This window comes from Lampetra fluviatilis, chromosome 23, assembly GCF_964198595.1.
Source record: "Lampetra fluviatilis chromosome 23, kcLamFluv1.1, whole genome shotgun sequence".
Taxonomy (NCBI): Eukaryota; Metazoa; Chordata; class Hyperoartia; order Petromyzontiformes; family Petromyzontidae; genus Lampetra; species Lampetra fluviatilis.
Window position 1 is genome coordinate 6,922,290 of NC_136297.1, and position 27,840 is coordinate 6,950,129.

At 43.5% G+C, this 27,840-nt stretch overlaps 2 protein-coding genes across 4 annotated transcripts; both read right to left on the bottom strand.

Moving 5' to 3' along the window:
- Positions 1–2,337: 2,337 nt before the first annotated feature.
- Positions 2,338–6,982, bottom strand: LOC144940896 (mediator of RNA polymerase II transcription subunit 30-like). Its single transcript, XM_078867393.1, has 4 exons — positions 6,604–6,982; positions 5,171–5,320; positions 3,646–3,753; positions 2,338–3,207 (listed from the first exon to the last, which is right to left on the bottom strand). Exons 1-4 carry the CDS (start codon positions 6,859–6,861, stop codon positions 3,112–3,114), a joined length of 612 nt encoding a protein of 203 aa, XP_078723519.1. The 5' UTR covers positions 6,862–6,982; the 3' UTR covers positions 2,338–3,111.
- Positions 6,983–8,281: 1,299 nt separating this feature from the next.
- On the bottom strand, positions 8,282–26,929 carry LOC144940671 (uncharacterized). Of its 3 annotated transcripts, XM_078866962.1 has the most exons (16): positions 26,854–26,929; positions 24,844–24,998; positions 23,077–23,156; positions 22,732–22,838; positions 19,871–20,031; positions 19,094–19,165; positions 18,439–18,588; positions 17,587–17,711; positions 17,024–17,110; positions 16,270–16,368; positions 15,355–15,522; positions 14,603–14,821; positions 14,309–14,410; positions 14,067–14,129; positions 13,763–13,861; positions 8,282–12,949 (listed from the first exon to the last, which is right to left on the bottom strand). In XM_078866962.1, the coding sequence occupies exons 1-16, from the start codon at positions 26,859–26,861 to the stop codon at positions 12,236–12,238; spliced, it is 2,409 nt and encodes an 802-aa protein (XP_078723088.1). In that variant the 5' UTR covers positions 26,862–26,929; the 3' UTR covers positions 8,282–12,235. The 3 variants fall into 3 exon arrangements, with proteins under 3 accessions (XP_078723088.1, XP_078723089.1, XP_078723090.1); XM_078866963.1 differs by lacking the exon at positions 19,094–19,165; XM_078866964.1 differs by lacking the exon at positions 13,763–13,861.
- Between the last annotated feature and the right edge of the window lie 911 nt (positions 26,930–27,840).

Below are 27,840 nucleotides of genomic sequence, written 5' to 3' on the forward strand. Positions count from 1 at the left end.
GTCACTTCTGAAAAAGGGGCTATACAGCTCAGTCGGCCTTAGCTGGTAAAATAAAAACAATTATTAAACAAATGTTTTAATAGGAATTAATCTATTGATCTTCCGGAAGAAACCTCGCGTGTGAATGAACTTCAACTAAATCCCCACCACTTCCCCTTCTGGAAGATTCCCCCACCGAGCACGTTCCCCATTGGAAAGTGCTGGGTTGCTGCTCTTCCGGAAGAATCTTCAATCTGCGGAGAAGCCCTCGTTATACTGGTAGGAACCTCCTGGTTACACCAGCCCACAGGGGATTATTGTGTCCGTCCGTCCGTCGTGCATCCAAAAATGGGAGGGGTGGGGCTGGGTGGAAAGGGGAGGGTGGGGAGGGGCTGGTCACCCCGTGGTGCCCTTATAAAACTCAACGTTTCACCTACTCACGCCGGCTTGTGCCCGCCCTCACAGTCGGGCATATTTGCGGAATACACTACGCCGCCGTTGACCCTGGCCATTGACCGAGCAACCCAACGTTCCTACCAGCTCCCTCCGCAGGAATGTGTTAATTATCACGTCGCCAATAGGCAGGCGACATTGTGTAAATTAAGGCACGGGTTGTTTCATTCGCTGTATGAAATATGAACGCGTGCGGATACCATGGGTTGCGTTGGCGGCTCACGTCTTTTGTGTTAGATTTCACAGAGTGCATACGCGGCTTTACCCCGTAAAAATGTTTTGTTAAAAGGTTTATAATCTCAACTTGTAACGCCCCGCCGCAAAGCATGACATTAAAACGAAGATCGAGAGAGGAGGAACCAGACACGCTGGAAGGCAGGAACCAGGCAATGAGCCGAGGCCAAATCCCACCCTCCAAGCTCTGCGGTTCTCTACATATGTGTTCAGCCAATGAATGAGTGTTTACATGCTAGAGTGGGGGGGGGGGCAATGTGAAATCCCGTACAGATGGAACAAGTGGAGTCCACACTTTGCTGTACCACCTTCTACCCAGACAAGGTTTTGACTCCACCTCGACTCCCACGGGGAATGTCACAACATGTGTGTGATCCATCAACCCTCGCCTCAACAGTGCTGGATTACATGCGTCTACAGCAACCACCGCCCAGCACCAAGGGGTTACTTAGGGGTTCAATATATAATTCCAATGTCGCTTCGGCCAATGCGCCTTTTTTACACGCTTTTATTTAACTCACTTCGTCTGTTGTATCCTCAAAAATTTAATATTGTAACTCAATTTTTACATACTTCCCAATGTGCTATCGACTGAAAACTTGGTATACTTATGTCATACTGATGACAATACTATATTCTATCAATAAAAAGAAAATATTTTTTAACAATATTTTTGTATGTTATGTTTCGGCTTGGGTCTAATTGTCCACGCTCAACTGACGTTGGCTGTAAATCACAACGGCTCCTTACGTTATGGCAAGCCTCGGGGCCACTTCCTGGAGTTCTGCCATTACTCGTACGGTACATTTCATTAAAGCGTGTTTAAAAAATATATTTAAAAAATATATTTTTCATAGCACAAAAGAGTCATTGCCCAAAACATTGCCTATTATACATGTTTTTTCTATTGAGTGTTAGTGATGCACGCGTTGAGATTGTTATTTTTGCTCGTGCACCAAAACCAATGCAGCATCACCAAATGTTTAAGTTTCAATGACCATGTTCTTATGCCCAAACTATTTTGAAGCCACAAACAACAACTTAGTGCATGTGTAATCGTTTCATAACATGTATTGAGAATAACCACTGCCGTGCACATTTGAATACTCTTTGAATGACATTCAGAGAAAGAGGAACACTTGGATCAGCGACCAAATACAAATGAGACATCGCATGAATTGTTCGGTGAATTTGGGCAAGACACGTTTCCATAAATATGCTAAATTCATCTGTTGATATGTAAATTCCTTTGTCAAGGCGCCCTCCTCCTCTAACCCAGCTTAAATATACGCTGCCAAGCTTGGTGGTGTTCATTCGGACGCTGTCTTTCCGACAGCCCTGTTCTTCACCTGAGGACGGCTGCTTGCGTTGTGGCCGAAACGTCGTGATAATTGTATTTAATGTTTTATTATTTTATTATTTCCCTTCTACGTGACTTTACCGAAAGAACCAAGAAGAAGACACGTTGCTTTAAGGCATGATGGCTAAAGGGAACAGGCGCTGGTAATCAAGCAGCAGCAGCACAAGAGAATGCGCCTGAGTGGCAGTCCACCGCTGAGATGCAGGTTGAGATCGCCTCGTGCAGAAGCCTCATTGATTATGGAATCGGAGGATTATAACATGTCAAACATTGTGGGAAAACCTCTTTAAGGACATGTTTTGTGCAAAAAAAACATTCAGAAATGTTTTATTGAGACTAAACGTGCAACTGAAGTTTTTTAAAATGTTCATCAGATGTGTAACATTTTTTTCAAAAATTCAGTCAGTCAGTTTGCTTACCACTACCTCATCATGCAAAGCTTTAAGAAATAATTGTGGGTTTGGAAACAACGAAAAAGTAAAAACCGAAAAATGTCTGAAATTAACGGTGCATCACACACGCTTCAGCGACCCATCCGACACAGAACCATCGTTTCATCCAACACAGCAGCCTCATATGATACAAAACCTTCCTAATCCATGTGATATTGAACCCTGGTCCAATACAAAAACTCTTATTCCATCAGATACAGACATCTTAGGCAATAGAGAAACCACGTTATCGAATACATAACCTTGATTTATCAATACAGAACTATCATCTCATCTGATATAGAAACAATTGCATCAAATACAGTTGATGTTATCTGATATATGACTCATGTACCATTAGATACAGAACGCTTTTCCTGAATAAGAATACAAAAAATATGCATTTATATCTGTCAGACTACAAGTTTCCTGGATTAATGTTTTTTTTTTCCAGTTAAGCAGGGTTCATGAAACAGACTCATGTATGTGTACTTATTACTCACAATCCACAAAGAGAGTTCATAATACATTTCGATGCAGCACCCTTGTCTTATCTGACACAGCATTAAGAAATGGCACCAGACGTTTCTTCAACAATGGGAGGGGGGGACATTGTAACACCAATATGCCTTCATCAAGGATGTGGTGATGTATTCAGCTGTGGGAAGACATCATGGTGTTGATGTCCCAGATCAGGTTCCTCAGCTGGTCCATGATCACCTTCAGCTGTTGGTTCTTCTGTCTCAGTTTCTGAGCCACACAGAACAGGACAGTCCCACCAGCAAATCAATAAACGAATCAAGTGTACAACCTTTTTTAAAAAGCGGGTCACATTGATAATCTCTTAGCTTCACTGCTGCTCTTTGAAAGTTCCCAATGAATGTATACCGTACTCTTTGGTTCTTTCGGTAAAGTCACGTAGGTATAAAACAAAATAAATTTAATCATTTAATTTAATTTCAATTACGTGACTTTACGGAAAGAACCAAAGGGCATGGATCCCTGCAGTCACGAAGACTTCAAATCTAGATTGAATGTACACGTCTCATAACATTGATACCAATGACACAATTTGGATAAAATAGCGATAAAATTAAGTCTAAACTTCTCTCCGTAATGACGCGAGTCAATAAACGTCCTTTCCCACTGTATAACGAGTCGTGACGATGATGGCGAATAGTTTCTCACCTCTGAGATGTCACGCCGCTCCTCATTAGCGAAGCGAAGCGCCGCCGAGTTCTGGCTCCACTCTTCTGTCCGTGGCGCCGACTCCTCTTCTAGAAACGGAATGTGCTGCTGGAATTGCAAACAAGACGGCTGAGAGGTCAAGGGCAATGAACAGACAATGCTGCCAAAAACGTGGGGAATTACAATTACGTATGTTTTCGCAGTTGTTTCTATCTATCTCTGCGATGTGTTTTTGGGTCGTACTGCATATTTTTCTGCATTATGTCCGACGTTTTGTTCCATTTGTCCAAATGTAGTACAGTAGTCACTGCTACATCATTGGATTGTGCATTCCGGAATAGGTTTGTGATTTTCGGTGGTTTCAGTGGTGTTTTTTTACTTTTCCTGAAATTGATTTATATATTTTTTACAATATCAATAAAAATAACATTACAAGCTGTAAATGCGCTTTGCTTGGTGCCTGTTTATTGCTGTTCTTACTCTATCAGGAGGGTCCTGCCAAGTTTCTTTGAAGGAAGCGATATTCCGACGTGTAATCATAATTGAATAATTTGTCGGTAATTTTCATCAGTTGTGATGTTTGGCTAACACCAGTTACACTACAAGCATATGTAGCTTTGGGAGTGAACCGGAGTACTGGAGGAATCCCGTGCAGAACAGCGGGGAGATCATACAAATTTTGATTTGAAGCTTTCGTGACTGCAGGAATCCATACTCTTTGGTTCTTTCGGTAAAGTCACGTAGGTAGAAAATAAATCACGACGTTTCGGGCACAACACAAGCATCTGTCATCAGGTGATTTATTGTATTTTATACCTACGTGACTTTACCGAAAGAACCAAAGAATGTTGAACATACAATCTCGACGCAAAAAAGCGCCCGAGTCGGGAATTGAACCCAGGACACGCACCATAACGGATAGACATTCGGGGTCCCAGGGAACACTGCCATTTACCCCGGTATTTCTAGTACAAACTGACGAATCCGATTATTACATTGTGTGTACGTTGAACGTCTTTCGCACCGTATACAGCCAACCGTGCTCATCGGAGAGTCTGGATGAAAGGCCTACGACATAAATACATTCCTGCGGAGGGAGCTGGTAGGAACGTTGGGTTGCTCGGTCAATGGCCAGGGTCAATGGCGTCGTGGTGTATTCCGCAAATATGCCCGACTGTGAGGGCGGGCACAAGCCGGCGTGAGTAGGTTAAACGTTGAGTTTTATAAGGGCAACACAGGGTGACCAGCCCCTCCCCACCCAGCCCCACCCCTCCCACCCAGCCCCTCCCACCCAGCCCCTCCCCACCCCTCCCCACCCTCCCCTCTCCACCCAGCCCCACCCCTCCCATTTTTGGATGCACGACAGACGGACGGACACAATAATCCCCTGTGGGCTGGTGGAACCAGGTGGTTCCTACCAGTAATGTCCCTGAGATTTGACCCCATATGCGAACGGGGCTGTGGAGGCAGCGCGCGCTGCCAAAGTGTGGGGGGGGGTGTGGGGGGGGGGGTGTGGGGGGGGCACCTCGGGCTGCAGGAGGGAACAAGTCTCGTTGCATTTGTCGTAGATGAGACGCAGCTTGCGGAAGAGCACCGTCAGCTGTCGCAGGTGCTCCTGCAGCTTGCTCAGCCGGTCGGCGTGCGTGCTCGGCAAGTACGAGCCGCCGTTGGGGAGCTGCACACATCCCAGAGACAGAGGTCACCCCCCCCCATCCCACCACCTTCAACGCCGGATAGACTTTAAAGAATGTAGAGGCAAGTGCTGTTCGTGAATGTGACACCTATGAAAGGCAGGCAAGGTGGGTGGCCGAGCAACGCGACCGGTCGCCTTTGTCTCCAAAGTGGCGATGTTTTACATCACACCAGAGGCATCAATTTTGAGGCCGAGCCAACCTAGGGGAGGCCCAGCACCGCTTCAGATAATCGTCGCTGGTGTTTGTGGTCGCGAAATCGAACTCGGGTCGGCGGGTTCGGGTCTCGAGGGGGTGGTTGGTGGTCACGCAGGGATGGAGCGAGACACACCGGGACAGATGGCGAGGCGTGTACTACTACAAACATACCAGGTTCATCTGGGCTATTCATTCCGGAGTGTGGATCTTACGGTCAGCAGGATGGATATTTCCCGGTGGCTAGATTGGACAAAACCCCAGGCGACATATAAAAGATTAGGGCTTGGAAATAGCCCGCGAACAATACGTGTGTCACTGCAGGCAAAGTTCGTATAATCTTGCTTCATTCGATGAACGTGTTCAGAGTGTGTCTGCTGTACGATCATGAGAGGGCTCTGTTGGCTGGCCACTCTCTTTTGAGTTCCAAGCCCTTGGAACCGTGCCTTCGCCAACTCGCACTGACCATTGAGTATGGTCAACCACCCCCTACGACTAAAACACCACATGTGGTGGCCATCAGCCCAGCAGAGGATCGACACAACGCTCCAATATTTCTATTATTAATATCTCTTGGTGGAGCGGTGGCGCAGTGGTTAGCGAACTGTGCGTTGACCCCGCGCGGTGAAACCTCATCAACCCCAAGGGTGGCACAGTCGGGTTTAATTGTCTTTTTATATTAACCCGATCATCTGAGATTGTGAGAAATCCGGTGTAATTGGTTCTAATTGCAGAACCGCACTTCTCAACGATGGGCTTCATCCATTCCAAGCGAAGGAACTCACTGGCGCCCACGATTGTGGAGAAGCTCGTGTTCATCACGACCAACCTGTCAACATTCTACGACTACCCCGTGCCCGACGGCCCCGAGTACGATAGCAGCACCGACAAGGAAGCAGCCTAAGCTTTGCAGAGTTTCGTATTCAATAAACCAGGTTTTAATTCCCACGAAATCGGCTTTAATTGTATTCAAGAAAAAACCCGATGCCTGCCGCTAGAAAATTTGTTTTTTTCCACCCCATGCTGATCAACAATCAACCACACGTGTGTGGCCTTCGAAGCCATCGCTCACCTGCATGTAGCGCAGTATCTGGAAGATCTCCGTGGTCCTCGTCACGATGTCCTGCACCGTCTCCTGCCCGATGCGGCACAGCGAGGCCATGTTCACCTCGCGCGGCCCGGGGACCCCGGCGGAGACACCGATCCCGGCCCCCCCTCCGACTACCCCCCCTACACCGCTCGGGCCCCCCAGTACCCCTAACGTCCCAGGGCCCGCGAAGCCCTGGCCACCGCCACCGGGAGGCAGCGAGCCTCCCTGACCCGAGGCCATGGTTCACGAAGCGGCTGGTTGACGAGGTAAATCGCTAATTTGGTCAGAGACGGCGTTGCCTTTATTCAAATTCGCACTGTTCCGCCACTGTCCTCGCGCGTCATTTGGGGGCCGAAGCTCCTGAGCGTGACGTCATTTTTTGAAGGGGGTGTGACATGACGTCATCTATTGAAGAGGGTGTGACATGACGTTTTTATTGAAGGGGGTGTGATATGACGTCATTTATTGAAGGGGTGACATGACGTCATCGCTAATTTCTTGGGATTCGTGTAAATAAACGGCTTTGGTATTTGATTAAAAGCTTTCGTGACTGCAGGGATTTCATATTTTGGTTTCTTTCGGTAAAGTCACGTAGAAGGGGAACAATAAAATAATAAAAATGTTATATAGACAAATATAAAACAATATTTTTTATTTTATTGTTTCCTTCTACGTGACTTCACCGAAAGAAACAAGAATATAAAAGCCTTTGGTATTTATTACTGCATACCTGTCAACCCCTTATCAGTGCTTAGCTTATTACATATCAATTCAGAGCGTATTGATCACCCCGTACCCTTATAAATATCAACGTTCATCCTGCAGTCCCATCACGAGGGAGATGCAAATAGAAACACAAATAGGCAAAACAAATGCCCGTTATTGAAATGGCTGTAAGCCGTATAAACCTGAAAACTCAATTTCCCTGTGCAAGAATACGGGTAAACCGTATGGGGAGACAGGCATCTTACTGTAGAGGTATTTATTGGGTTTTCCCCCTCGCAAAACGTGGGCTTTGTATAGTACCACTAAAGGAGGCTTTGGCGCGGAAAAGAAAACCAGGCTTCTTTGATGCCTCCCGAGTCAAATTGTTTTGCAGATCAGAGGCATAATTGCAACTCAGATTTTTGTAATAGCTATTCCGACACAACCTCCACCTACATAGACACCCTTTGGTTGTTGGATAAATCTTGCCAAGTTCCCGATGGATATTAACTCTACAACCCTAGCTTCCTATTGTGCAAATTGTTCATACCATCTTGTCCGCAGTTTTATAACATGAACTTTGTACCCTACAGGTTTTGTATAAAACGCCGATTTATATACATTTGAAGAACTCGTGGTGTGTCAATACCTGCTTGCATTTTGGTGCGTTCAACCAAATTAAACTTGGGACACACTGAATCAGGATGCGTACATGTCAACCCCTTAACAGTGCTTACTATATTAGACAAATTCAGACCATATTGGTCACCCCGTGCCTTTATAAATCTGAACGTTCATCCTCCAGTCCCATCACGAGAAACATTTTTTTGCCCGTATTGAAACAGCTGTACGCCGTATGGACCTCAAAACTCATTTTCGTTGCGTGTAAACAGTATGGGTTGACAGGTATGAGCATGATTATTGTGAATATAAATATGCCACTCGGAGACAAGCGTTGCTGTATCATGTTTTATTGAATTAACTCGAAGTTTAACTTCAGCGAGTTGCAGATAACTCACTCACAAGAGGTCAACAACCAAAGTGACGATCTGATACCTTTGATGGGATCTACGGCGCTCTGATTCACCCCAACATGACAACTCGTCTCCCCGACGTTAAAACTAGCGAAACAATTCTAAGCAGGCAACACAAGCGAGTTGTTGACATCACCGTGAACAGGCCCTAGTCACTGGACAAATGAATTACTTCATATGACCTATTGGTAAAATAACACGAAGCGATTATTCGTTAAGACCACTTAAGGGATAAATATAACTGTCAAGGTGCAGCTCTGTGATTAATTGCTCACTCCAACGATGGTGGAAGGGCCTCCACTAAAGGGAGCTCTAAAATGCCACTCGAAGAGTATTTTGCTCTACTCTTCTTCCACGCTGGCAAAAACGTTTTGAATAAAGTGGGAGCACCCACGATACATTTCACAACACATTACCTGCCAACTCATTAAACAGCAGGTATTCGTAATGAATGACTAATGAATGCTTCTTCAGGTCATCCTGATCAATAGGAACAGGAAAAAAATCGTCGGGCGCGGGGGTTACGGTAATAGAAAACGCAGTGATGGGGCAAAACCGGGTTCGACAAATAAAATATATTATGGGAAACAGGGTTGCGTTCCTGGGTCCAAAATTATCACCCCTCCCTCTTTGTTTAACAAATTCTAAATTTCTGCCTGTTATTGTTATAAGTCGCTCTCCATTTCTTGCGTGTGCATTCTTTCGATTTTACCGCAACACAAAACCCTCGTCTCCATTACTCTTACCACACCGCGGCACTCACGCCCAACGCTCGCCCCTCGTACTGTCACTTGAATATTAATGATTCGCCATCTAGGTGTCTGTATGACTCACATCTTCGAGTGGACGGCTAGATGCATGTGGCTATGTGAACATTTGCGTTTTGCGTGAGTACGGTTATATTATCACACATTCATTTAAATTCCTTTACACCAGAGGATCTTCCAACAGATGCAGCACTTTCACCTCTTGCAAGCCTATACTACATCTTAGCAACAATCTTAACAGTCAAACCACGTATAGCCGAAATATAACTCCGAAACACAGACCTCATTAAGTAAACTGCATAGCCGAAACACGGGTTGGATAAAACCGTGTTCGGCGAGGTTTTCCTATAATCATTTAAGGGATGTTCAATGAGCAGCCACCTGTAATAACACTTAACCATCAACCAGTTACCCCCAATAATTCTGAATCACTATTGTAATGACTTATCGAAAAAAATCTTGAAACGTGTCCTACCAAAATCGGTAAAATAACGGATAGACGTATTTGTAACAGCAGCAATAATTCAGGAAGCCGCCAAAAAAAATATTACAATTTTCAATTAAATATCTGCCTCATGGTTAACGTGTCAAACTAGATACTTAGATCACTGTCGCAGTGACCAAAATATGAGGATTTTTTTTTTTATAAAATACTGTGACGCCTTTTAAAACATATATTCGTGAAGTGACATTTGGGTAACACAAATCAGATGACGTGGGAAAAATGTAATCATTGCAGCGCTCAATATTAAAGTTATGAACGCTTAAGAAACAAAGCTAAGTGGGCTTAAGAATAAAATTAAGAAAAGAGACAGTGCAACAACATTTTAGAATCAAGGGACCTCCTTTGCCAGTACCAAAATATAATAGGGTTTTCCCCTTTTTTCTGGCAACAAAACAGGTGTTAAGATGTTAAAACACCAAACTGAAACCTTTTACAAGGAATCATGTCTGCATTAACCAGTGCTGTGGTCAGAATGCAAACAAAAAACACTGATAATATATGCATTGTCCTTGAAACTAATTGGTCCACACCAGAGACAGCTTTATTTTGAGCCTCGTCTCAAACGGTGTTAGATCAGAGGACGCCAAAAGGCGTACAGCCCAAAGACAATTGACCAATCAGTTTCAAGGACAATGTATATATTATCAGAGTATGTTTTTTTTGCATTCTGACCACAAGCATTGTGGTTAATGCAGACATGGTTCCTTGTAAAAGGTTTCAGTTTGGTGTTTTAACATCTTCACACCTATTATCAACATTTTAAGAAATTTCTCGAAAGCCAAAGCGCTTTTGAGAAGTTGCTCAGCCCACAATATTGATCATGACCGAAATAATATTTCTAGATTCTCAAAAAAGCCAAGCTATTAGTACTAATTATGCAAAGACAGATTAAAACAACTTGAAATCAGAATACAATACTTCAAATCAATATTTTTTACCAGCGAGGTCTTGAAGAATAATGGTAATCCAGTAGAGATTTATGTAAGCACTATCCGAATAATGTGGCACTGCTAATGACAATGTGGAGATAAGTCTGATATCTCAAACATAAAGAGGTTCCACATGAAGATAGTTATATCGTTTGTAGATGCGAGACATTAGACATTAATTATAGAAAAAGCAAACCTGTTATATAAAACATCAACACAGTAACATTTTATAAGCTACTTCTGGCCTCAAGTAACTCCCAAAATGATTGTAGCTTTAAATGTGACTTGTCCTGTAAATATAAAAAAAAATCTAACCATATTTATGCAAATCTATAATCTAACCACCACTAGCAAATGGAGCTTGTGCACTTAAGGTAATAAACAGAAAAAATGTCATGTTATTTTCTCTCATTTACATGGTAAGCTGTTAAAAAAACATTAACTGTACCACTTCCTAAGTATTTTTAAACGCTTTCATAAAACATTCTAAAAGATACAATTTTCATGCTGTTAACCATCATTGCCAAATGTCGCATTCCAAATGCGACATGGCTGAATGCACTGCACACAATATACTTGGTGGCCTAGTGGTTAGCATGCGTGCCACTGCAAGTTTGCATGTAGTCAATGGTTCAATTTCAGTTTCTGCAGTGCGTTATTTTACCATAATCAACTATGAAGTGAACCCTGTATTGTCATTTACAAATAGTGTATTCAGATCATGGTTATAATTTATTCATATTAAATTTATCGTGCAGTGTTTTGCAAAGCACATCAGATATGTAGACTTGCTTCTATATGGCCAAGGCAGCAATTAGAAATATACATACCCAGGATAACGCATATCTTTTAAATGATTATAAGAATCACGAATGGACATGTGGGTTACACAACCATACCAAGTGGAGCTTGAGATAGGTCGCTAAAAGGGCAATTTCATGCTTTTAAGAAGTTATGCTAGAGTTATTTAGCATTGACTTCAGTTTAAGGCTGCAACAAATATTCCAATCACTTATTTATTCAAATAAGCAAGTTATACTGACAATATTTTACGACGTTTAATGCATTTTGCCACATGACCAGGTAAATAAATCCATGCAAAGTATATGCAAATTACATCGAGTTTCCCTGGTAATTACTTCCAGCATGATCGGCCGATTGAGACTGGAAAGCAGGTGGATTGCTTCCCTATTCTGGAAAATTGCCAAATTATGCTGGCTGTAATTACCAGCGAAATGTCATACTCAAATTGTAAATGTTGTAGATTTACTCTCCAACACACCGGTGGGCTGAAGTAGTAACTAATTGGCATGTTGTTTATGTGACAAACCTTCCTGGCTGTGTCGGGTGGTGGAGAGTTACAACACATTTATACTTACACGATCTAACACAAAAAAACTTCATTATAAATCTCAACAATTGACCATTTAAATAGTATTAAAATGTTGCAGCCTTAAGTTTTCTTGTTTAAAAATACTTGTCACAAATATTGTGCATTTACAACTTGAATTGACTGATTCTAGGTTGCAGCCACATTTATTGTAGCTGTGCTACTCCATTACAAGCTGGAGCATTTGTCAACATCTGATCCAGAGTGGAAATACCATGTGGGATGAGACTGGTGACAAAAATCACTGAAATATGGCCCATGGTATGTTATCATCCTTTTAGCGTTTATGGATTATGCCACTCAATCCCCGTGATGCCATCTACTTCTAAATGCACCTCCTCCATCTCTTCGTCATCTACCCGTGTCAGCTGCACAATTGCCATCCCTATGTTTTCATTCTTATCCCTCACCTTTCTGTCGCCAATTTCTCTCTCAAAACCTGTGCTGACCACTATTTCGTCCCCAGACCCTCCGAGCATCACCATAGCAGCTTCATCCATCATGGCCACACCCTCTCCCAGAGTCGCCTCCTCCTCGACAACTCCATCTTCTCTTGGTCCTCCTTCCATTCCAAACTTCCCTGCAGTTCCTCCAGTTTTGTTGCTGGTGGCGGCCGTTGTGCTTCTGGGCCTGCCGCGACCCCCCTTCTTGCTTTTCACCGCCTCCCCTTTGGTGCCACCATCAATGTGTTCTTCTGCTGCAGATTCCGCATTGTTGGGAATGCGCTTGGGTCTCCCTCGACCTCGCTTTACCAGGCTTGTGGTGGTGGTGGTGGCACTGTTACCAGCCGGATCGACAGAGCGTCGTGGACGCCCACGTCCTCGCTTGGACAGGGAGCCACCCTTGCGGCGTCCCCGGCCTTGCTTGGGTAACCCGGTTCGTGTGGCAGTGGCACTAGCATCTGGCATGACTTTGTGCTGCTGTTCAGGCCCCCCCTTCTTCTTACTCTTGGTGCCCAAGTTTCCCCCAGAGCTGCTGCTCGACTCCAGGAACCAGTTCTGTGTAGACACAGTAGGATGTGGGGGCATGGCAGTTGGACGAGTGAGAAGATCCCTCATTTCTGTTACTACTGGGCAATAAGAATGCCCACAATATGGACCCCAGAATCTACTTAAAGGTAAACAACACAAATAAAGGCTCTCTTGTAGATACTTACCAAGGCTGTGTGTCCAGGGCTGTCTGACACAGGTTTGTAGCTTATTTAATGCTAAAAGTTACAAACAGCCACGTCATTATAGCATTCTAGTTATATAATCATTAACTGCATTTTCCTTTAGCTAACAATGTAAAACCATCATGAAGAATGGAGTGAGACCAAGATTGAGTGGTTTTGAGAAATTCAATTTGATCATGAATAGCAACAATGTGGCTCATGAATAACGTTTTCAATCGGTGCACATTAACTGCCACGACATATGGATCAGAAACATAGACTAACAAAGATCAATGAACAAAAGATATACAGCATACAAAGAAGAATGGAGATCCATGCTGAGAATTATACGGAGACAGAAAAGGAAACGCATGCCTTTGGCAAACAAATTAAAAGATCAAAGAGACTATTGATTGTTAACAAAAGTGGGCTTAGGCAAGACATTGATAGAAGTAATGATAAGACGATGGACAAGATTGGTAACACAATGGCAAACAGAGAGCTGCTTTAAGTAGAAAGTTTGAGTGACACCACGGGCCAAATGAAACGAGCTGGCAGGGTGAATTTGGCCTGTGGACTGTGGTTGGGAGAACCCTGCTCTACAGGCGTGAGAGACCGGTGGAATGGGCAGGCCATGTGGGTGTGCAGGGCAACGTACGATGTTGTGCGTGTTGGTGATGTGGTACTTGACCCCACTCTCCGAGCCCAGCTCCTTCTGACAGATGAGGCACTGGTATTGGCCAGTGATGTGCTCTCCCTGAAGAAGACAGAGGAAGAGTTTAAGGTGCACTATCACTGTTTGCACCATCTCTCTTCTGTTGTGTATGTGTGCATTTGCCTGCTGTGCACACATTCACAGTAAGAGGTGCTAAGTGTATGAATTCCATATGTAAGAGTGTGACAATTATAATTCAAATTGGTGCAAAAAAATGAGGCACAGTTCAATATTGATACCAACTAACCTTCTCACAGCTGCTCAAATGTCCTCTCAGCCCAGACACACTTGTGTATGTTGATGAGCAACCCTGACCAAAACAAAACAAATGCATTGTCAAGCAGCTCATACTTATGCCTGTGTCAAAGTAATGAGCCAGCTCTAGGTTTAGATATGGATCCATGATTTACTCAGTTTCCCTGACACAAGTTATCACTTAATGAGAGACACTTGTGTCATGCAAGGTAATTTCCAAGATGCTTTATTCACCTGGTTGGGACATATGACCTCGCCCTTCTTCTTCACATCCCGACGCCACTTTTCCAGAATTTTCGGTATGAAGTTTGGCAGGCCGGGCTTCGTGTACCTTAGCTGCACACGAAGCACATGCACACATAGGCACATACACAACCTATTACAACCAGCCTGAAAGCCGAGTGAAATAAAAAGAATGGGCAGAGATGCGCAAGCGAATGACTACGTTAGCGAGTGGAAGGGAGTGAACGGGGAATCCAAAAGTGAACAGGGCAACAGGAGATGCAGTAAGCAAGTGGGTGTGCATGCCTGGTTGCTGTGTGGGACCAGGTCGTCCTTGATCTTGCGCAGGGGCCAATCGCGTGCCATCTCGCTCACCACCAGCTCATGCATCTGGCGCACCGCCCGCATTGCTGACTTGCGGGGCAAACGATTGCCCTCCGCCCGCATCCCATCACCATTGTCCTCATTGCCATCATCACTGCCCCGCATGTCGTTTTCGCCCCCCATACCTCCTTTGTTGGCAGCCTATGAGAAGCAGTGAAGTAACATTTACTGAACATCCAGGTTGGAGCCCATTAATATTGTTATATTCTTATTGCTGCATTTCTGAGGTGTGCCAGGCAAATGTTGGTACTTTCTAGCATAATACATTGCTTGTGTTTCACAGCTCTGAGGCTTTATAGGTTCAAACCCTGCCCTCTCATTCATGACCATAGGAAAGCATTTACATATCGTTAAAAAAATGTTTTATGCATGCTTAACTCAGTGATGTCACATCCGTTTCTGAAGGTGGTCCACAAGAAAGTGTGTAGCTCCATTTAAAATGTGAGCTACTCAGCCCTATAGAAGTGGGCCACAAGCCTAGCTAGAGATTGCTTGGCATGGAAAGCCTGCCGTGTGTGGGAAGCTAAACCCGAGCCCAATTTTTTTTTTAGTGGTTGTGGGAACATCATTGTTTTACAAGGGAGACCTGGTTGATCGTCGTTTACTTTGGCCAACTCATTCAAGTTATTTCCAGTGTCTCTACCACGCAGGCTGTAAGTGTAGGTGGTACTGACCGGGCTGTGCTTGGCTTTGATGTGGTAGTCGTATCCCGCTTTGGAGTGGTACTCTCGGCTGCAGTGCACGCACTTGTAATTCATAGCTTCCAGCTCCACCGTGTTCTTGCCGCAGCGCTTCGCATGGTACTGATACCCCATGAGGCTCAAAAATGATGCCGTACAGCCCTGCGCAGCGCACACACGCGAATGTGAAGAAGAGCAGGTAACTCTCTGAGTATGCACAATTGAACACAGGGGTACAGAACCGTTTGTTTACCAAGGGCTGATAAGGATTTTTAAATACCTTTGGCGGGCAACCACACAATAATAATGCACAACTTAGTGTTATCCAATAATAGGTAGAACAATTATGATAGATAACATTTACAGGTGACAGAGTGGGCTAAAACTAGAAACACAGTAATTCCAGATAGAAAATATTCCTCTCTAATACCCAACTAGTGCGCCGAAGATGCTTGCAGTAACAAATAACGTTATTTGGATGTTTTGAAGTGGTACACATGTGGTCACAGGGCAGCCAAAATGAATACAGCCTGTGGGTCATAGATTTCCTACTCCTGCTTTAACAGGTGGTGGCGAGATGTTAACTACCTCGCTTGGAATACAGGAGGTTGTGGGTTCGATCCCGACCCTGACGATGCCTGTATATCTGGAGCTTGCATGTTTCTCCCCGTAGTCGCGTGGATTTTTCTCTGGGTCCTCTGTTTTTTTACTGCACATTTAGAAAAATGCGTTTAGTGTTTGGCTACTATAAAGTTGGCGTGATGAAAAGCCACTTTGTGGAGCTATCATGTGGCCATTTTGCTTCTGAAAAAGAGCTATATAGCTCAGTGGGCCTTACCTGGTAAAATAAAAAGTTTAGTATGTCGTGCAAACCATTTTACATGAACTGCATACTGCAAAAATTCTCACCTGCTTTGGACACTTGATCTTGCCTATGCGCTTGATCACCTGCCTCAGTCGTTCCCTGTCAGTCTGCTCGTCCGGCACCTCCCCAGGATTTACCCTCAGCTGGGACAACATGTTGAGAGAGCTCCTTCAGAGTAAACCCGGTCCATATAGTTGACAAAGTAAAGCTGCAACTATTAACTCCTGAAATAACACATCTACCCATTTTTGCTTCAATTGAATACAAAAATAAACGTACAATTTGCACAGCATTTTCTAATGGAGCCGATTCAAAGATCACAGTTAGATGAGATGGCATCATCATCGTCATAAATGCATTATACTGGGTATGAATTACGGTGAGATTCCAAAATGTTGGAGGCTCGATGCCAAGCGTACACTTTTTTAAGCTCTGTTGATTTCAGCACTAGCTGAGAGCACACAGCCAATGCCAATGAGAACCTGGGTTAAGAACCTAGGCGATGGACATCTAAGAATGCTGAGGTATGTCACGGGACAAGGCTAGTAGGTCCTTGGTCAAGTCTGAGCTAAGTGATTAAAAAGTAAAACAAAATACAAAGCAGTTCATAAAAGCAGACAGAAGTGGTGACAGCAACAAGATGAAATGCAATAAACTGTCATAAAAAGACTATGTAAGTGAAACAGTGGTGTGGCAAATGCCAATTCAAATGATCCCAACACTTCACTTAACACGCGGGAAATAGGGGAGGTGAGGGTAGTGGTAGAAGTGCAGGGAAAAAGGAACCCTCGTACGCACCCACTGGTTGTGCTCAGCCAACAGGTGGTACTTGATTCCTGCCAAGGACTTGAATTCCTTGGAGCAGTGCTCGCACTTGAGCCCCTCCTGATGGTGGCACAGCATTTCCTTGTTACTCGTGCACTAACATGCATGACCACGTCATTTCGTCCAGAGTAAAGAGGTTTTTCAAAGGGTTTGCCACTTAATATGCGACTTGTATTAGGACTATCACGAGTACCATAGTTAATGTGAATGATAAAGAGCCAAGGTCAGGGAAAGGGTTATTGTACACAAAGGCTATCTAGGTAACAGTGAGCATGAGAAATATAGCTTGGGAAAACACTACAGTTAAGATTTCCTGCAAAAGCTAAATGGCCATAAAATGCAGGAGAAATTTGGTTAAGTCTAATGAGTTAACGTAGAGGCCATGGTTAAAGACAGCATTGAGAATAAATACATGCCATTTGTAAGGTTTAATTATACTAGGTTTAAACGGAATGGTTGTGACTTAATGTTGGATGCTATATGATTAAGAACAACATACGGCTGCAGGTAGTGCCACTCATGCTGGTATCCATCACCTCTGTGCACTCCTGCCGATGTTTCTTGATTCCCTCCACTGTCTTGCGTATGGCAGCGTGGCAGATGGGGCACGACACCTGACCAGTCTCAGCAATCTCTACACTCCACAGCTCCTCTTGGCTCCCTGCATGTGCACACACACCCATGTATAGACATGAGATTCGCACTTTACCAAATCAGACTGTTGGGTAAAGATATATTTGCAAGCGCCTATTGAGGCAGGCACTCCTCACCACAAGAGGTGATGGGGCTGGGTCAATAGCACTATACACTCTAGAATCCGTCAGGTGGACGACATGTGACATTTCTAGGTCACGGTGCAATTCGAGAATCAATTCTTATTTTGTCTTATTTGCATTGTCTTTTCTGTACAATTTTAAGCCATCTTAAACTCTTACACAGACAATTTCATGCATGTATTTGTGAGCGCATTTATGAATCGTGACATTACTACCTTTGGGGACAAGTCACACACAGTAGGAAGTGGGGAACCTATGGCCTGCAACCTCATTTTGCACGCCCCATGGCAACATGCGGCCTACGCCAAAAAACTATCATTATCCTTTACTATCAGCATATTAACTGCATTAATGAGGAAAAACAAGGGAATATATTCTCCCTGGAAACACTGTTGCTAATTTACCACGGTCAGTCTCCCGGTTGCCTTTCAAGTAGTCCTGAGCACATAGTCAATGCATACAGTCCCAGCGTGATCAAAAGTAGTGTCAAATAATGTGGGGGCCAAAGGTAAGTAAATATTCTACCAGTCCCCAGCAAGGAAAAGGTTCCCCAACCATGCAGTAAAGACAGGAAGAGCCAATGTTGTTCAGGGAAGATGTGTGTAGTCTCACCAGGTGTGTATGTTTCGGGGGTCTTGAGGTTCTTGCGCTGCTGGGTGGCCTCCTTCACCTTGCTCCTCTTGCCACGGGTACGGTACGAGTCGTCGTTGTCTTTACCGTCGCTTGAGCTATGCGAGGACTGCCGCTTCCTGTCTTCTGCCGCTGGGATGCGAGGGCATTGAGAAAGGATGCGAGACAAGGCGATGAATAACGGCAAATGACATGGGGACTGAGACAATAGTCAACGAGACAGCATAACCAATGAGACTGCATTGCATGTAACAATATTTTGGGATGTGACTCTTCATCAACATTGCCATGAAGGCCGTCGTCCCCCCAAGCCATTGGCCATTCCTCATGGTCTCGTGATGCAAAAATGTAGCATAGAGGCTGATTTCATTGCTACCATCTCTTCGGTGGTCTTACTCTTAAGGCATTTTCCGTTTCAGCTGCCACTCCATTTTTAAGTCTTGGCTATCGGTCATTGTCTAGCGGCTTGTCCTGCCCAAGCCCACTTACTTTAATGATCCATACATTTTTACCAAGTCAAACAACATAATAACGTGTATACAAAGTGACATGGTATCGGTACAAAACGACAATACGTGGAAGCAACGTTGATGCAGTTTGGTGATAAGACGACGGTGATAATGTATTATAGTCTCACTGGGCAGAGGGAGATTGCTGTCCTCTGTATCACTTCCAGAGGATTTTGCCGAGTCCAGATTTTTGGAATCACCTACAATGACAATTGAAAACCAACATTAAATAACTCAGATATTCACATCTAGGCTCAAAATGTAAGACTAATTGTATATTGAACCACACCACAAAAACATGCGATTTCATATTCGTAGCTATTATTAGGAGTGAAATCACCCGGAATGCATCCAGACTCATCAGATCTTGGAAGCTAAGCAGTATTGAGCCCGAGTAGTGCTTTAATAGATGACCACCACACATCCAGTTTCGGGTTGTTATAGGTTGTGCCGATATGTGGTGGGCAGCACAAGACTGAAAAACCCCCACTATAGCACCGTACTTTTATGTTCCCACATTGATGATCCTCACTCTCACCAACCTGTATTTACCAGCACGGTGAATAACCTGCACGACATGAGGAAACCCTTAACCAAAAGGGTTGGATGTGTACACATATACATGATCATTTAAGCAAGATCAATCTGTGATCTCAGCGGTGTGGGCTCAGTGTTCCGGCTTACCCCTTATTAATGAAATCTCAGATCAGGTCAAATCAGAAGCATATTTGGTATTCACACTATTCTTAAAGCACAAGGCTATCATGAAGGTGCAATGTGTTATAGATGATTGTGGTCTGCTGTATTTTCATAGTAGGGGGCAACATTGCTATGCGGCTTTATTAATTACGTAATTTCTAATGCTGGCCCAATTGAAAGTGCAGCCTAACCGTCGGCGACAGTACCCAATGTGTCGTGTGCCATGGTTTCCTTGAGGGAGAGAAAGTAGGCTGGCTTGCGGATGGCGCCTGTGCGACCCTTAGACCGGCCCCTGCGGCCCTTCGTCGGACTCCCACCATTCCTGTTGGCGTCTTTCTTCAGCAATGCCAGGGTGGGGGCCTGCTCACTACAGAAGGGTAGAGAAGAGCAATTGCATCGGCCATAATCTTCTCAAGGTACACACAGAATAACAATACCTTCTTGTTTTTAGAAAATCTTATCAAGTTATAGGTAAAGACATGCTAATAAAATGCAGGATATTCCATTAGTAGCTATTTACTAGCACAAATTGAAACACGTCAACTTAGAAAGGATATCATGGGACCTCCTTTGCCAGTACCAAAATATGATAATAGGGGTTTTCCCCTTTGTTCTGGCAACAAAACAGGTGTTAAGATTCTAGATTTGAAGCTTTCGTGACTGCAAGGATTCATATTCTTAGGTTTTTTCGGTAAAGTCACGTAGGTAAAAAATTTAAATTAATAAAAGTAAAATAAAATAAAAATCACGACGTTTCGGAGGCAACATAAGCTTCCGTCTTCAGGTGGAACCGTCACAGCCACGATAGCTGTATCAAGTAAATGAGAGATTACAAGAGCTACCACTCCGTATATATAATGGTTGAAGAGGGGAAGGGCCAAGTACAGCACACTTTTTATTAATATAGTAAGGTGAGGCTTAAGACTAAGAATAGACTGCATAACAAAAGACTGAGCCTTTGTTATGGAGAGGTGCGGTTTGTGACTACGACTAGCCTACATAACAAAAGTGTGAAAAAAAGAAAAAACTAAACCTGGTAAAACAAAACTGGCTGTCTATCAATAACCTGTAATAGTTGTCTGTCAAATAAGATGGTCCAAATAAGTGTAGTTAAATCTTTTTTGCATGGTTAATCACATATTTCCAATGATTACTCAGTTTGTAACCATCATCACGGTTGAAATTATGTCTGTGTTTGTATATTTGTATGGCTTCGTGTACAAACCTTTGATGGTAGCCAGGAGGTTTGCAGAGCACCTTGGTCTCGGAAAAGACAATTTCATGAGAGCCCACAGAGTTGTAGCAATGATCGGCAACGTGATGATGGTTACAAACTGAATAATCATTGGAAAGATGTGATTAACCATGCAAAAAAGATTTAACTACACTTATTTGGACCATCTTATTTGACAGACAACTATTACAGGTTATTGATAAACAGCCAGTTTTGTTTTACCAGGTTTAGTTTTTTATTTTTTTCACACTTTTGTTATGTAGGCTAGTCATAGTCACAAACCGCAGCTCTCCATAACAAAGGCTCAGTCTTTTGTTATGCAGTCTATTCTTAGTCTTAAGCCTCACCTTATCATATTAATAAAAAGTGTGCCGTACTTGGCCCTTTCCCTCTTCAACCATTATCTATACGGAGTGGTAGCTCTTGTAAACTCTCATTTACTTGATACAGCTGTCGTGGTTGTGACGGTTCCACCTGAAGACGGAAGCTTGTGTTGCCTCCGAAACGTCGTGATTTTTATTTCATTTTACTTTTATTAATTTTAATGCAAATTTTTTACCTATGTGACTTTACCGAAAAAACCTAAGAATAGGTGTTAAGATGTTAAAACACCAAACTGAAACCTTTTACAAGGAATCATGTCTGCATTAACCACAATGCTTGTGGTCAGAATGCAAACAAAAACTGATAATATATGCATTGTCCTTGAAACTGATTGGTCCACACCAGAGACAGCTTTCTTTTGAGCCTCGTCTTAAACGGTGTTAGACCAGAGGACACCAAAAGGCGTCCTTTTCATTACTCTGACAGTACATTGTTTTTGTGCTGTACGCCTTTTGGCGTCCTCTGGTCTAACACCGTTTGAGCCGAGGCTCAAAAGAGAGCTGTCTGGTGTGGACCAATCAGTTTCAAGGACAATGCATATATTCTCAGAGTATGTTTTTTGTTTGCATTCTGACCACAAGTATTGTGGTTAATGCAGACATGATTCCTTGTAAAAGGTTTCAGTTTGGTGTTTTAACATCTTAACACCTGTTTTGTTGCCAGAAAAAAGGGGAAAAACCTATTATCTTAGAAGGGATAATCACTGCCCTAACCCTGATAACAGAACATATACAGTGAGATAGCGCTTTGTGTAATGTATGTATGTTTGACCTTTCTTAAAGTACGATGGATGTTTGCAGGTAACAGGTCTAACTAGAATTAAAAGCCAATTGCAATGACCAAAATGAAACTAGGTGATTGTTAAGCATTATCAACATCTCCATGAATGTACTAAGCAATTTATGAGGGGGTGAAGCCCGATATACACTTTATCACAGCACTAGAATGTTAATATAATTCTTGTTTTGAGAACCAATATTTTAAAGACCTCATTCTGAGAGTAGGGGATGGGGGGGGGGGGGAAACCCCAGTATTTTGTATTCTATGGGTCTTTCGGTAAAGCCACGTAGATAGAAAAAATAATAAAAATATCTTGACGTTTCGATCGCAACACAAGCAATCGTCTTCTCTCACCTGAAGACGATTGCTTGTGTTGCGATCGAAACGTCGTGATATTTGTATTATTTTTTCTATCTACGTGGCTTTACGGAAAGACCCATAGAATGTATTCCTGCAGTCACGAAAGCTTTAAGTCAAGACCCAGTATTCTGCTTTTGTTAAGATGTTCATGTAAACAAAACTATAGTTACAGGACACTATCAAATATCAGGATATCATATAAAAAGAAAAAAAAACTCAATATATAAGGTTAACACCAGTGTAACCCAGACAGAATGTAGGCCTCTAGTACTATGAGAGGTATAGACGTATGTGGGGGACATGACCAACCTCCCGTCTGCGTGGCTCTCCAAGTGCTCCTTCAGTTGATCCTTGTCGGCGAAGGTGGAGCTGCACTGGGTGCACACGTGCGCCATTGCGTCCACCACCCTGGATACCTGTATTCCCACACATACATGCACGCCCGAGCATGCAACACTGTTTTTGTCGATAGGTGGTAGTGACCGGTGGAATTCTATTACCTTTTCATCAAGCCAAAGATTAAACTTACTTTGTTAAACCAAATGACAGCCCATTGCAACACACTGGAAGCTGCTGGCCAAAACAGCTGCTGCTCCTTCTTCCTGAAGAAAATGTGTCCTTTGGGGCTGGAGGCTCAAAGACCCTGGGCCTCACCTTAGGCTGCTGGGGCAGAGACTGATCCTTCCTTGGTCGCCCTTTCTTCTTGGTTAAAATATCTGGTGTCTCCATATTTTCTGGAGAGATAAGAATACATTATAGCCTCATCACAGTGCTTACTTTATGTAACATATGGTCAGTAGTAATTGCATGGATAAAAGAGAATGTAAGGTAATGTATTGCCATTGTGCTTGTACCATTTGTCATCTTCAATTGTAGTGTTAATTTGACAATTCCCTTATTTCACTACCAACTGAAACATAGCAAATAGTAAAGAAAATGTACACCTTAGCTGTGCAATAATCTAGCCAATGATTTGATTTAAATGGCTGCTCTAGATGTCAGCACAATGTACCAGCACTGCTAAAATAATGGGATCAAATCTTAAGCTTAAGGCACATTTTCAAGTGTAACAGGGCATGTAGCATTTTCAAAAACGATAGTGCAATTTTGTTTTATTAATTTGAAATTACCTTCATTTGACCCTAGTTTTCAGGCTGTGCAAGGAAGATGCATTTGAGACATCGGTGGTAGCTATGGTGATCGTCTAAAATCGTTGACTGAAGTCTCAACATTCTGAAATCAAGATGACTGCACTATAAAGGATACACACTTGTACATATATAGCCCTTTTGTCAATTCACTCTCTGTGCTGTGTTGGTCTTGGCGGTTATTTGACAATACTTGTACCTCCCCACCCCAGGATTGTAACCATATCGTGGTGGTGGGGTTTGTGTTCAAATAACCCTCAGAGCTATGCTGCCTCAAGTCTTGTACTCCTAGTAGAGTCTCCTTTGGCAAACAGGTCTGGAGGGGAGGTTCCAGACAAATAACGATCCACTTTTCACTCTCTCGGTCACGTCATCAGGATGCAAAAGGAACGTCTTCCACGTAAGGTCCTGTATTGCCAGCTGGACTTAGACCACCACTCTAAAGGGGGCCAAAAAAGGCACTAACAAGGACCAACTGAAGGCTGCCTGAACCCTACCCAGCTGAAGGACTGACGCAGAACGCTGCATCTGGTGCCAGCTCTTCCAGCAAGAAGTGTCGAAGCTCAGAGGACCGAAGTGAGCTAAGGAAAAGGAAGCTTCTTAAGAGTCATGAAGCCAGAATCATACCTTCAAGTTCATTTATTATTTTAAGTTCATTTATTAGGTATAGCCCTGTGAGCCATTCCGCTCTTGAATCGGGTGCAACCCCAACAAACAAAAACATGAACAAAAAACATCTTAAAGTGAATACTGTATGTGACTAAGTGCAAACAGAAAATCCAAGAAAAGACAGCAAAATATTGCAGAAAAAAACACCGTACACCAACACTGTGTGCAATCAGCGACTTCACCTGCTCTGTCCGCAGCAGACACTGTGGGTCGAGTATTGGACTTTACAGTCATACAAAATCCCATAAATAGAGGCTGAGGAGGAAGGTCATCATCGGACACAATGGACAACCTTGAATGAACTTCATCTCAGTCAGTGCGAGTTGGTGGAGGGGAGCACAGACATAATAGCGGATGGTGTTCTGCAATGTTTTCCGCACTGCCTTCATGGTAGCCTTATGCAGAAGCCTATAACGAGGTGTTATATGCATGGTGGTCCCCCACCTAAACACTATCCAGGCTTATCCTGCTAATCTTCTGAAATTGGGCGAATTCCGGATTACTGTGTATTGCAGGGATGCGTAGAATTACTGTTGATTTTTTTATGCAATACCCTCTGCCCTCCCCCACCACACTTATAAGCTGGATAAATTAAATGTGGCACCTGTTGCTTCTTCTTTCCTCGCAGAGACATCTACATCGTGAAGCTTAGAACGCGTGCGCCCGCCTTTGCGTGCAGATGGAGACTGGTCCTGTGAAGGTACGGTTGACTTGCTCGGAGAGCGAGTCGCCACCTGGACAAGGGACATGATACGGTTCCTGTTCGTAGTTCACACACACGCGCGCACACACACACAGAAGCCAGGCATCAATATACAAGCTTGTGGGAAAACACATAACCGTGTTGGCATGAGTACAAATTCACGCGGAAGCATTTGTAGACATGTTTACATACTCACCAACAAATTTGCTTTCAGAATTAATGCGACTACTTTATTGATATAATTAGACTAATTCGTTGATTAGAATCATAAACTGTATTTAGAATTGAGGAATCCGTCCTGTAACTATCAAAAGATGGTCGTGGCAGTGTCACTGCCGAGAAGCCACATTTTGAAATCTATTGGGAGATTCTTGAACTAGTACTTACAATTCTCAACGTTTCCCCATGCAAAAACGCTATATTACCAAGAAACTACGTGTTTGCTAATCTCTTTAAAAAATAAAATAACCTCTTTTCTCTCCGCCTCTTGAAGACCAATTGTGTTGCGATCGAAAAGTCGTGGTTTTGCTTTTATTTTCAATGTATTTGTATTTATAATTTTTTTTCTATCTACGTGACTTTACCGAAAGAACCAAGACTTTGAATTCCTGCAGTCTCAAAAGTTTTAATTTGACTTTATATTTCTGAATCTCATCCATAATATTTTTGACACTCATGCTTGTTATATCGACACCAGGACCCATATCTTCAACAAAGTCCTGGCTTATAAACATTTGCCAGTTCACCCGCATCAATTAAATCAAGCCTGTACTGGTGAGACACTGAATATTGAAACCGGTCCAGATTTGCTTTAGACTGAACAAATGCTGAATTTAAGCAATCACATAAGGCCGTGGGGCCCGATGGGTTGTATATTAAAATATATTTCAATATACAGTAATGCAAATATGGTGACATTGTCTATTTTCTTCATACATGGTGAACTAAAAACTCGATATAATCGATACATCGTTACCACCCTAGTGGCCAGTAATGTCATGGCACTGTTACAAGCAAATATACCGTACGATAGCTAATGTAATGTTTCAATATGCAATGTAGTTTTAAAAAAAAGCCCCTTTACTAATATATAATTTTATAATGTATACACTTGAATTAAACTAAGGTAAATGTAATGTGATTTTTTTGTAATATCCAATACATTTCATTAACCAAAAACGTGAAGCATTCTGTATTTTAATGAAAAATATATACATTTAAAAACATTGAACGTAATCAGTAACTTATTACGCCATGCAAATAATAATTGCAATGGTTTTTTTCATAGCAGCAGGCCTCAACTGTAGCGCAATAAAGTTGTAAATTGCTCGAGCATTTTATTACAAAATTGGCCCGAAATACGTTAGGCGTCGTTATTTATCGATTATAATGTCAGCATTTGTAATATGTAAAATAAATACAATGAAACAGTTTAAAGCTGCAGCAAGCCCACCATCCCCCCTTAACGTTCCCTCGCAGATAACCAATCGGTTACAAGCGACACGAGAGGACGCAACTGAACAAACACGGCACATCGGGAAAAGAAACGAATCGCAACAGTGGCGAGAGTAAGTTATCCCCGAGGCGTTGAGCAAAAAAAAAGTCGACACATCTTACGCGCACGCGTTCACCGAACAACAAAGAACAGCCGCTGCCAATAAGTTGACGGCTTCCACACAGCCGCTCTCGATAAAATGGCGTCCGAGGCGACAAATACAAAAGCGCGGCAAGCGACAACGCCGCCGCAAACGCCGCGCAAGATGCAAAAACCGTGGTCAGAAGGAAATTTAAAACATCGTCTCGCGTGCCTGTCGTGTAACCGCGCAAACGAAGTATGTCGGTAGCCGCAATACAAACAAAAAAATATTACGATTTGAAATGTTTCCCCCCCCTTCCCCCAGAGTTCACTACCTCCGCATTCGTTTTCCCCTCCGTCAATGGCAGCGCCCCCCGCCCCTTTCTCGCGCAGTTCCCGCAATTTTTTTTAACCCGACGCCATTTTGGCGGCCATATTAGGTAGGGTAGCCCCGAGGGGGAAATAGCCCCCCCCCCCCCCGTTTTTTTTAACCCGACGCCATTCCGGCGGCCGTATTGGGTAAGGGGAGCCCCTTTCCCCTCTCGCCGTTCCCGCATTTTTTAACCGACGCCATATTGGGTAGGGCAGCCCCCGCCCCCCCCCTTCTCGCGCAGTTCCCGCATTTTTTTCTAACCGACGCCATTCTGGCGGCCACATTGGATAGGGGAGCCCTGAGGGGAAAATAGTCCCCCCCCAATCCCCCCTAACGGTTTCAAACAATCAAGTAAAACAATTAATCAGTTAAAAAAAAGCAATCAATCAGGTAAAAATAATCTATCAGTTCAAAAATCTATCAGTTTAAAAATCGTTCAATTAGTCTGAGATCAGCCAATCTTCTCATTTGTTTCGTGCATCTGATATGCGCAGAGTAAACAACTACAACGGTGTCTCGCCGTGACGATGTCACAATTCGCATTGTGTGGATCGAACATTGCACGTCCCTCGTACTTTGTGGTCTGCTAAAGGGGGTTTTCGATGGCGCTGCGAGTCGCTTCTCGATCAGCCCCGGGACGAACCCAGCCGTAAGCTGTACCCACTCGTCATAGCCGTCAACCCCGTGTCAGTATCTCATCACAGACCAATTCAGACCTCATTGGTCAACCCCGTGCCCCTTATACATCTCAACGTTTATCCTACAAAGTCCCGTAACAAGGGAGAAGCACGAACACATGTCTACTCAATTTCCCTGTACAATAATGCGGGTAAACAGTGTGGGTTATCAGGTACGCCACGGTCACATCGCTGGTGGCAACAGCAAAAGCGCGCCACCGCGCAAAATACGAAAACCGCGAGCAGAGGAAACAGAAAAAAACATCGTCACG

Coding starts and splice junctions, on each gene's coding strand:
- LOC144940896 (XM_078867393.1), bottom strand. CDS start 6,861: ATGGCCTCGGGTCAGGGAGGCTCGCTGCCTCCCGGTGGCGGTGGCCAG. Junction 3,754..5,170: donor GTTCCCTCCTGCAGCCCGAG/GTGCCCCCCCCA, acceptor TTGCAATTCCAG/CAGCACATTCCGTTTCTAGA. Junction 3,208..3,645: donor AGCGGCGTGACATCTCAGAG/GTGAGAAACTAT, acceptor TGTGTGGCTCAG/AAACTGAGACAGAAGAACCA.
- LOC144940671 (XM_078866962.1), bottom strand. Junction 20,032..22,731: donor GAGAGCCACGCAGACGGGAG/GTTGGTCATGTC, acceptor ACCCTTCTGTAG/TGAGCAGGCCCCCACCCTGG. Junction 19,166..19,870: donor CATGGCACACGACACATTGG/GTACTGTCGCCG, acceptor TTGTCATTGTAG/GTGATTCCAAAAATCTGGAC.